Genomic DNA, 10,665 nt, shown 5'->3' with positions numbered 1-10,665 from the left:
GTGCTAGGATCGTTCGGTCCAGCCCCCATGAGCTCTGGCAGCAGCAGTTGATGTACAGTGTAAATAAATTATATATGGTTGGTGACGTGATCACAATAGGACGTGAGGACACAGCCTGAAGTTCCACCAGGGGAGGATTCAGTGGGATGCTAGGAGAAATGTCTTCCCCTAAAGGGTTGTCAAGCCCTGGCCCAGGCTGCCCAGGGCAGCGGTGGAGTCTCCATCCCTGGGAGGGTTTCAAAGCTGTGGGGATGGGGTGCTGGGGTCCATGGTTTAGTGGTGACCTGGCAGTGCTGGGGTAAGGGTTGGACTGGAGGATCTTAAAGGTCTCTTCCAACCACAACCATTCCACGATTGTATGAGCTGTCGTCGCCCAAGTCTGCAGCCTGCTCCCTGCCCTGCCCCATGGCACTGTCCATCCATTACCCTACTTCTGCAGGGTGGGTTTAGTATGCAGCCCTCACGGGCTAGGGAGCAGATGCCTCCGTGTTTTGTTCTTTGTCCAAACTTGCCTCTGCTTTATTGTGAAGAAGCCAGGATGAGGCATCATCCACAAAGCTTGGCAGAACTTCGCTGCCTCTAGCTACTGCTTTTAATTACTGTGGCTTTTGACCTGCGAGGTCATTCTGCCCTTTAGGCTCGAGGGCCTTCCATTCTTATCCTGGTGTCAGACCAGTTCATTAAATGCTTTTAAGCCTCTACGTTTTTAACTCCATCTTCTACCCCGTGGGGGTCCCTGAGGGGCTCTGGCGGAGGGCAGAGGCTGCGTTTCCCTTCCCGTGCGGAGCCCCGGCGCCCGGCAGGGGCTCTGGAGGGAGCTTGGAGGGTGTGTGCTGGGCTATGCCACCGCCAGGCGGCGCTGCCGCAAGAAGCGCGGCCAGGCCCTCGACTCTGTGGTCCCGCCGGAAGTGACGTACGGCACGCGACGCGGGGGGGCCGGCTGCAGGCGACTCACGTTGGCGCCGTTCCGCTGCCGCGCCCGGAGCCGCCGCGGTCCCGCGGCTTGGCTGTGCCGCCGCTGCGCTGTGTTCCCCTCGCCCAGGACCACCTGCTGGTTCCCCGTGCCTGTGGCGTGGCCTCACCGCCTCCCGTGGGCAGGCCGCCGGGGCCTGTGCGCTGCTCTCTCCACCTGGAAAGGCCTTTGCGGCACCAATGGAACAAGCGCTGCAGGCCGGCGTGTGGCGGGCGGTGGGGTTGGCACCCAACTGCGGACGGTGGTGGTGGGGGATTAGGTATCTCTCCACGGGGTGGCAGCGGCCCTGGCCCTTCGCACCGCCAGCTGCAGGTGGGGATGGTAGAGGTCGGCTTCCTCCGCCACCCCTCCCTGATGTGGCTGACTCTCGCATGGCCCGTGAGGAGCCGGCCCCGCGGAGCCGGCCCCCAGCGCGGCACATGTCATACGAGAGGGGGGCCAGGCAGGCAGCAGCGGCCAGCAGGGAGTTGATCTCGCAGGAAGGTGGCGTCTCAAAGGCAAGAAAGAGGCTGGAGCAAAAGCCTGTCTTCATCGAGAGGACTAGAGGCTCAGAGATCTTATTTGGAGTCGCACCGTGTTCCCTGGCACTCTCCCAGTCAAGAAGGGACCTATTCAGGTTGTTCCTCAAGCAAGGCAGTGGCTCTCGGCGGCTTCTCATGAGCGAGTTTGTTCTTCAGGCCATGGCCCGGGGAGTGCCTGTACACCATGTCACAGGGAGAGAGCTGAACGCGCTTTGCAGTGGTCAGGTCCACCAGGGAGTTTGTTTGGAAGCCACTCCTCTCCGTTTCAAGAGTTTGGAGGAAGCTGAACAGCCTGATTTAGGGGATGAAGAGAGCCCAAACCGACAGCTGATTTGGCTGGTGTTAGAGCGCCTCCAGGACCCCATGAACCTGGGGGCAGTCCTGCGCTCTGCATACTTCCTGGGTGTGGACAGAGTGGTGACAAGCCAGAGGAACAGGTACAGCCCTGGTCATCTGCTCCTTCAGCTTTTCTCTTTCTCTTCCTGCTAGCTCATAAAGAGGTTTCTAGCCTGCATTGCTCAACAGCTTCCTTAGAGTGCTTTCTGGCGCTGGGGTTGAGCAGAATGTGGCTGCTGCTGTGTTGCACTTTGTTTCAGGCTCGTAGGGAATCTCCCTGGGCACTTTTTGTTGTAACCCATTTTGTGTTTTCTGTTGTCCAACTGAACAGAATTGCTACAACCTCCTTCCTGGGTTCGTCTCTGAGCCCTCCTGTTTGCCATAGGAAAATGTGCCCATACAGTGAGGGAGAGCTTTAGTGGAGTGTTTGGAATTGGGTTGCAGAGGCAAGAGAAGGAAAAGAGAAACAAAAATTATCCTGAAATTCCTACTTCTCTTTCCTGTGAAACTTTTCCTTTCTTTTTCTCTTGCAGCTGCCCCTTGACTCCAACAGTGAGCAAAGCTAGCTCTGGAGCTGTGGAAGTCTTTGATGTTTACAGCACAGATGATCTCCAGAGCTTTTTGAAGGTAGAGCGATCAATTTCCCCCCGCATTCCTTTCAGCAAACCTTAAATACGCATTTGCAGCGAGAGGAGGAAAGGACTCCGGTATCTGGTGTCCTGTGCTCCTGCTCTGCACTCCTGTTTGCTGCCAGTGGTCTGTGCTGTTGGACTGTCTCTGAGGATATCCTCGGCGGGTATCAGGGCTGAGCTGTGGGTCTCGTTCTGAAAGATGGGATAGGAGGATAGCTCTGTGCCTCTCCAGCACACCTAGGCTGTGAGCTTGGTGAGACGGGCTCTGTCTCCTGTGCTCCTGACTGCAGCAGAGGCAGCAGCATTCCAGGGCTGAGGCACATGATGGCAGCATTGGGCAACCTTTGGAGCCTGGCAGGGAAGAGAAACCAGGACTGGTAGGAGCTGCTGGGAATCGTTTTACACTGCAGCTGTGCAGAAAGGTGAGACAGGGCCCTTTGCAGAGCTGGCTGCCAAAGGAAAGGGAATGCAGACGGAGAAACGTGATTGAAAGGGAAACAAACCCAGGGATGTTGCTTTGAATTGGTGGAGTGCTTCCATCCCCTGTGATAGCACCCTGTGACTGCCCTGACTCTCCTGGAGGTCCCCTGGGGTCCAGCTGAATGTTGTATACACAGGGAACAGAGACCTGCAGACTCGTCTCTGCCCTTCTCTGTTTGTGTGGAATCCCCCAGAGCTGAGGGAGCAGTGAACTTGAAGGGCTCAGCACGGGGTGGGAGGGCAGAGGCTGCAGACCCTCAGTGGAATGGAGGCTCCTGGCTGCACTCCCAGGATCTCTACGTTCCCATGTCCCTTTGAGGGGGAGCTTGTCCCAGACTGATGTGACCAGGCAGAGGTAAGCCTGAACTCTTCCAACTTGGTGCTAGAAAACCTCGTCTAGCTGTGCAGTAGGTCTCTGGCAACTGGAGCTCTGGATGATGGTGGAATGGAAGATACATGAAATACATTGATATCTAATTGCAACAGCTGGAGAAATCACTTTGTTACTGCAGAGCTTGAGTTATGAACACTTAGAGCCATTGCAGCAGTTCATTTAATTGCACCCAGCTTCACTGGCCTAACCCTTGGCATTGCCTGGCTGGTGTGCATTTGATATAAAGTGATGTAGGAGAGTGCCAGTTTCACAGGAAATGAAGCTGGCAAGAAGAAGCAGCAGCTCTTCATTGTTAAAACAGATTTCCAAGACAAATCATTCAGGCTCCTTTTACAAGGGGTGGGGGGAAGGCTGCTTCTCTGCTTGTGTGATGTGCTGAGTGCCCTGCTCTTTGTGTGAGCTGATTTTTGGCATTTGAACTGGAAAATGCACACTTGTGTTTGAAAACCTTACTGTGGGCTTCTGGTGGCTGAGCCTGCACTTGACAGCTTCCACTGCCTCGCTCTGTGGATTAGCCTTATGCTAATTTGTTCAACAGAGCTCTTTTCTGTTTGCTTTCCCGGCAAAAACTGGTGTATGGGAAAAAAGTGTTCAGCTGATGCTTGTTTGCTGAACTGGAATAAACACCAGAGGAAGAGTACTTTTTTGGTTTTTTTGGAACTGGCTGCCCAGGGAGATGGTGGAGTCCCCACCCCTGGGGGTGCTCACAAAAATGTGTTGATGTGGCTCTTGGGGGTGTGGTCAGGAGGTCGTGGTGGTGTTGGTAGAAGCTTGGTGATCCTGGAGGGCTTTTCCAGCCCTAGTGGTTCTACGGCTGTGGTGGGAAAAACTCAAGGCAGAAAAGCCACCCAGCTTCACTGGAGTGGGAAGATCAAAGCATGTTTGCTTACAGCACTGAGTGTTCTTTCCAAGCTTCAAAAGCAGGCAGCTTTCAAATGTCTGTTTGCCTCCCCTTTGCAGGCCAAAAGCGCAGAGGGCTGGGAAGTCGTGGGGACCGTCAAGAGTCCGGCGGAGGTGGAAAACGTTCCTGTCATCAGCTGCTCAGAATTTCGGTGGAACAAACCCATTCTTGTGGTCATAGGTATTTAAATGTCCAGAGCCCTAGGGTGGTGGAAGTGCACCTGTGAGGAATGGTCAGGGTGATTCACAGAGTGGTTTGGATTGGAAGAGACCTTCCAGACCAGCCAGTTCCAACCCCGCTGCTGTGGGCAGAGACACCTTCCACTAGCCCAGGTTGCTCAAGGCCTCATCCAGCCTGGCCTTGAGCAGATGTTCCACCCCAAAGCTGGTTGCAGGTCTGTTACATCACGTCACACTTTGATCTGGAAAAGAAAAACTAAGCAAGAAGTAGTAGAATGATTTAGCTGCAAAAGAAATAGAGGCCCAGAAGAGGGCTGAAAAGCCTCCCAGTAGGTACTGCAAGAACAAAGCAGTTAGTGTAGGTGAACAGGGTCTAAATGGTAGTTTTCAGTGGCAGGACAGGTCTGGGTCAGTACAGCCACAGCATGTTGTGATGTGTTTTGCAGTGCTTTTGGTCCTGTCCTGGAGCCCTGAAGCTGGGTTTTCTGTCTTGGTGAGCCACAAACCTGAGCAAGAGACCAGGAGGTACATGTTAGCTCTTGCTGTGCTGAGGCTGCAGGGGTGAGCCTGTGCCATGTTTGTGCCCCCTCATGTTTCCTTTTTAAAACACAGGAATATTTTATCTCTGTGCCCAGCTTGGGGAATAAACAAAAGGAGCTGTTGCTGAGGAGGATCTGAACACATAGTTGGGCTTTGTGGTGTGGGAACCACTGTGGAGACTGTCAGTGGCTGGTTTTGTGTGCCTGGGAGAAGGCTGGAGCTGGTGGTCCCAGCAGGAGGGGCAGGGCTAACTGTCTCCCCTGCAAAGGAGGAGAATCTTGTAGGCAGGGGCTGTGCAGCCTCACAGAAGGTGAAGAGGAGTAGCAGCCTGGTGACAGCTAGAGAGAGCAGTTCCCCCCAGGATTGCTGCTCCAGGCACTCTCGTGTGGCCATGCTATAGCTTGGCGCAAGAGCTGTTGGAGCTTTTGCACTTGGAAGTAGTGTGACACTGGCGAGGAGCCATGGAGGGGCTGTAATCCTGCCCTGTGCTGTGGTTGTCTTGGCTCAGAGACATTCCTTTAATTAAAATGTTTATTGAACCCTTAGAAATACTGATGAGACAAGGCTGCAAATCTGGCATCCCCACGAGACGTGTGGAGCTGTGCTCTAAAGGGAGTAGTGAGGCTGGCAGTGCTGCTGATGGACCACAAAGAAATGCATCCCACCACCAGCAGAAAGGAAGGGGCTAAAAGTGGCAGTGGTGTCATTACCTTGAGTTATGAGAGATTTCTCCAGGAAAAAGTCCAAATCTCTTTTTGTCAAGGGAGATTGGGGGCTGATTGGTGGATGCATGAGGAGAGCTCCTGATCCTTGCAGCAGTAATGATTTCAACTCTCTGCTGAGCACTAACTCTTGGCTGGAAAGAAAATTGAACATTACAGTTGTCTGATGCTGAGGTTGTTTGAAGAAACATCCTAGATCTGGATATGTAGTGCCCCTGCAGCTGCAGGGAGCAGCAGAGATCATTTAGCATGGTAGTGAGCTTCCCAGCACTGGACAGATTGTCCTCTGAGTTAACCATGTGCAGACTTTGAATTCCCCCTCCTGGCCTCTTCACTGGCTTGGCAGAGAGTGATTTGGACAGTCCAGCTTAATGTTGTCTGCACTGGAGTCTTTGCTGAAGGTGACAGGGAGCTTTGTGTGAGCAGGCAGAGACTGGGAGCAGTTAGATGGCTGAGCAACAACAGCCTCTGAGTAATTTGTTGTGCACTCAGTCTTTAGAATCAGAATTGGTTTGATTGGAAAAGATCTTTAAGATCATTGAGTCTGAGCATTCATAGAAGGGGTTGGGTTGGAAAGGATCCAACCCTGTGCCATGGACAGGGACACCTCCACCAGCCCAGGTCGCTCAAGGACTCATCCAGCCTGGCCTTGAACACCTCCAGGGAGGGGACATCCACAGCCTTCCTGGGCAGCCTATTCCAGTGCCTCACCACCCTCCAGTCTCAATCTGCCTCCTTCTGTCCTCCTCGTTCTCTGACTTTACTGGCTCTTGTGCTACACTCTGTCACTCAGCCCCACATCTCTGTCTTAAACACCTCCAGGGGGTTGGGGGCTGGAGCTTGGGCTTTAAGGCTGCCCATGGAATTGGTGGTTTTACTGATGTGCTCATTTTGCATATTTCTCTGAGCTGCCAGCACAGCTGCCTCTGCAGTCTTTAGAGTGCTGTTAGCTGGAAGCAGGGCAGGAAACCTCTTAACTGGGTCTGTGAGACCTGTCAGGGTCAAAGCTAAGAGGTGGGAGTCAGAGACCTGAAGTGGGAAGTGTTCTGTTCACCAGTAGAAACTAGGATTTAATCTGATCCAGTCAATACTCCCTTCCCTCATGTCAAGCTCTGTACAAGTCTTTTTTGCCCTGAATTTATGGTTCCTAATTATTTTAAGCAGGCAGAGCCATAAAAAGCTTTGTGAAAGCTGGAAGCAAAATTGCTGCCTTTATTAGGCATCTTAACACCCTTATCAGAGAGAGGAGAGGATTGCTCCAGGAGCAGCTGTCCTCTGGCAGTAGCTGCTGTCCCACTTGGAGAGTCCCATGAGAGTCTTCTGAGAGGCTCAGGAGACAAACATGACTGGAAGTTGTGAGACTTTTCTGTGTTGAATCAGTGAAAAGTAGGCTAATAGCTGTATTTTTAAATCTTTCCCTGGAAGCATCCCTGGAGATGCAGTGGCAGACCAGGCTGTGGGAGGCCTGGCTTCAATTCCTTGTGTCACCTGGGCTCCTCCTGTGACCTTGGATAACTCGCTCAGGCCTTGCCTGACTGCTGGCTTAAAGGAAGAAGGAAGAAAGTGGTGGTTAGGATGGGGCTGGGGTTTTCTGAAGCTTCACTTACCCCAGCCCAAGGCTGCTTTTGCCTGTATGGCTTATTTCACATGGGAGGCTGCTGCAGGGTGCCTTACCAGAGCATTCTGTTCCTCACACAAAAGGCATCCTGCCAGTTAGATCAGGCCAGCAGCACAGCAGCCTGGGCCCTAGCTGCCAGCCTGTGAAACAGGAGCAGCAGCTCCTCCTCTGTGTGCTCAGAGGTCAGAATCATGGAAAGGTAGGGGGTAGAAGGGACCTCTGGAAATCATCTAGTGTAAAAGCTCTCTGCTGGAGCTTCAGGTGAATGTCTGCATTTAGATGAGCGGGGCAAGGCCTTGGTGACAGCACTGCCCACACAGGCAGAGGTGCAGAATCCCTGGAGGGCACCATGTGCCCCAGCAGTGCCAACCCAGGACAAGTCAGGGGTTCAGCCAGGCTTGGGAGATGGCTGTGAAGGGGAACATTTGGCTCCCAGCATGCTGAGCCTGTTTAATCCGAGGGTGAGCACATCTTGGAGGTATTCTGGCTGTTGTTGCAGTGTGCAGCTGTCTGTGTAGCTCTAAGTAATGAATGTGGAAGCATTCTGTGGGGAGCTGAGCTGGGAGGTCTGTGGTCTTCTGCATTTTCACTTGTCTGCGTGTAGGATTGTTTAAAGCCTCTCCCTTTCCATTTCCTTTTGTGACAGTGTGAGTCAAACAACTACTAATGACCCAGGATAGATTTCAACTCTGTTTCACCAGTGTATCAGCCCAAACATATCAGGGCTGTTGGATGGTTTAACAACTAATCAATTGAAGCCTCTGGTTAAACTGTCTGCATTCCCAAGCTGCACCCAGCTGGTGGTACTGTGTGCTGGAAAGGCTGAACCTGTCACTATCAATAGGGATTTGGGCTTCCTGGACCAGATCAGACCTGTGGTCTCTTGTCTGCCTTGTCTGTTTGGCAGCAGCCAGCATCTGTGGGCTGCCAACTGCTGTCAGGGTGGCTACTTGTGCAGGAGACTTCTGTGCTCAGGCTGCAAGGCTCTGTGCTTTGCACTGTGCAGGCAGGCTTGTTGCACTGATACTCCTCCAAAACACTTCAGATGATGAAGAACAGATGTGAGGAGGCTGGAGTAGGCCAAGAAGAGAAGGTAGGTAAGGTGCCCATCTCACCTCTGGTAGCTCTTGGCTGTTGCTGCACAGGAGTTGGTGAGGCTGCTGGTAAGCTTGTAGTTGTGACAGAGCAGGAGCAAGAACTTTACTTGGGAGAGATGGATGTGGCAGCAACTGGAATGGAAAATGGATGTGACAGCATCTTGAGCTGACCTGAGCAGTGTCTGCCTTCTGCAGGAAATGAAGGGGATGGACTTTCCCTGGAGACACAGCTCCTGTGCCACCGGATGCTGGCCATACCTCCTGGCAGAGTGCTGCACCCTGGCATCGAGTCGCTGAACGTCTCTGTGGCTACAGGTAAGGACAGTTCATAGATTCATAGAATCACAGAAGGGTTTGGGCTGGAAGGGGCTTAAAGCTCATCCACTTCCAGCCCCTTGCCATGGACAGGGACACCTCCACCAGCCCAGGTTGCTCAAGGCCTCATCCAGTCTGGCCTTGGACACCTTCACGGAGGGAATATCCACAGCCTCCCTGGGCAGCCTGTGCCAGTGTCTGAGCACAAAGACATCATCCAAACGTCTGCATTTAACAACCAACCATTCATGCCTGCAGGATGCTTTTCTTGTGCTTTAGTAAGTGATCTTTATTCGCTTTTCTGGTTTTACTTCCCTCTAGGTATTCTCCTGCACTCCATCTGCAACCAGAAGCTTAGGCGTGGTGATTAAAATGGCTTTTATTTGTCTGGGGAGGCTGCTGGGCATTTTGTGGCTGCCTCTGTTGGTCTGTGGGCATGGAAATGCTCTTGCCATGATCTTCACCATCACTGCAAGTTCCAGGGAGAGCTCCACTGACCTGAGCTGTGTCTTGATTCCATGATCATCTGGGTGGTATCATCTGGACCGTGATGCTACCAGAGCCCTGCTGCCTTAATGCTGAAGGCAGACACCTGCACATAGTGGGCAACACCTCAGAGGAGCAGCTGCAAGGAGGGGAGGCAAGGCTGGGTTTTAAAAGCAGACAGCCAAATCCTGCAGCTCTTGCACAAACACCTGGTGATAGCTCAGTTTTGTGCTTGTTGTGTGGTGGGCTGCTCATGCTGCAGAGAGGATTTGGGCTGTGAGAGACTTCTCAGCTGGTGCTGCTGCTGCTGAGAGCAGCTGTGCCCCAAGCCCACCACCCCCTTAGCAGCCAAGGGGGTGCCAGTGAGAGCCAGGTAGGATCTGGGACAACTCAGTGGCAGTGCCTTCATGCTGAGGTGGTTTCTCTGTTCTGTCTTGCTGCTGGACTGGTTGAAAAAACCCCGTGCTGGGTTGTATTTGGTTGTAACCTGGGTCTCTGCAGCCCTGCTGAGGGGTGAGTTGGAGATGATGGAAATTAACTGTGGTGAGGAAGAACAGCTCCCAGTGAAATAAAACCTCTGCAAAGATTGGTTGTAGGTTCCAGTCACTCCTTTTTGTGTCACACATGGATCCAGCACGGGCGCAGTGGAACAGAGCACTTCCTGCGGCCGGGGAGTGAGGAGCCTCTTTCCAGGCTGATCCTACTGGATGCTGAGCTGCCTCGGCACCACCGTCCCCTCCCTGGCACGGAGGGGTTGGGTGAGGGAGGTTTCATTTGCAAATATCCTGCTTGAAAACCAGGCTGGCTAAATTACTGAGAACTAAATGAATGGTACCACTTAGGACCTTAATTATTTTATTCAGCTGCTGTGGCCCTGTGCATAGGATTCCTCATTAACACTTAATGTACAGTGCCCTTTGGGGAGAATTTCAAACAATTCAGCTTAGCTCCCCCTTCCCTCTTTCCAAATGAACAAGTAAATCACTCAGAGTGACTAATTAGGACTTCCCTTTGAGGTAAATGGAGTCTAAACTGGTCTGAATGTGGGGATTTTTCAGGTGCATCCCTGTGAGGGTGCTGTGGGTGGCTGTGGGGCTGGGGACACCTCAGGAGCCCGGGATGGGGACAGGACAGGGAGCTCTGCTGGGGAGGGTGTCTGGTGTGTCCCTTCACCCTCTCCAGTGGAAAAGGACAAATTCCTCTGAAGCTCTGTTGCCTGATTCTCAAGGTTAGTTGGTCACTGATCAGCAGTGAACTGGAGCATTGCTGGGAACATTGTGTGGGCTGGGTAAGTGGGTTTGGTTTTAACGCTGAAATAAAAGCTGCAGGCCAGGAGTGCTGTCCCCACAGCCATGGGTGCCCCAGCAGAGGGGGCCCGTGGCTCAGATTTGCTCAGGGTTTGGCGGTGATTCAGCGCTGGAGCTGACTGTATCCTTCCTTTTCAGAGGGATGGGGATAAAGCCGTCTCTGT

General features: G+C 52.9%; 1 protein-coding gene across 1 annotated transcript; it reads left to right on the top strand.

The window, feature by feature from the left end:
* The first annotated feature begins 1,080 nt into the window (after positions 1–1,080).
* MRM1 (mitochondrial rRNA methyltransferase 1) lies at positions 1,081–10,460 on the top strand. Its single transcript, XM_009908890.2, has 5 exons — positions 1,081–1,931; positions 2,364–2,457; positions 4,297–4,417; positions 8,589–8,708; positions 9,030–10,460. The coding sequence occupies exons 1-5, from the start codon at positions 1,153–1,155 to the stop codon at positions 9,077–9,079; spliced, it is 1,164 nt and encodes a 387-aa protein (XP_009907192.2). The 5' UTR covers positions 1,081–1,152; the 3' UTR covers positions 9,080–10,460.
* Positions 10,461–10,665: the final 205 nt, after the last annotated feature.

This window comes from Dryobates pubescens, chromosome 13, assembly GCF_014839835.1.
Source record: "Dryobates pubescens isolate bDryPub1 chromosome 13, bDryPub1.pri, whole genome shotgun sequence".
NCBI lineage: Eukaryota > Metazoa > Chordata > Aves > Piciformes > Picidae > Dryobates > Dryobates pubescens.
This window is presented reverse-complemented; position numbering and strand designations above follow the sequence as displayed.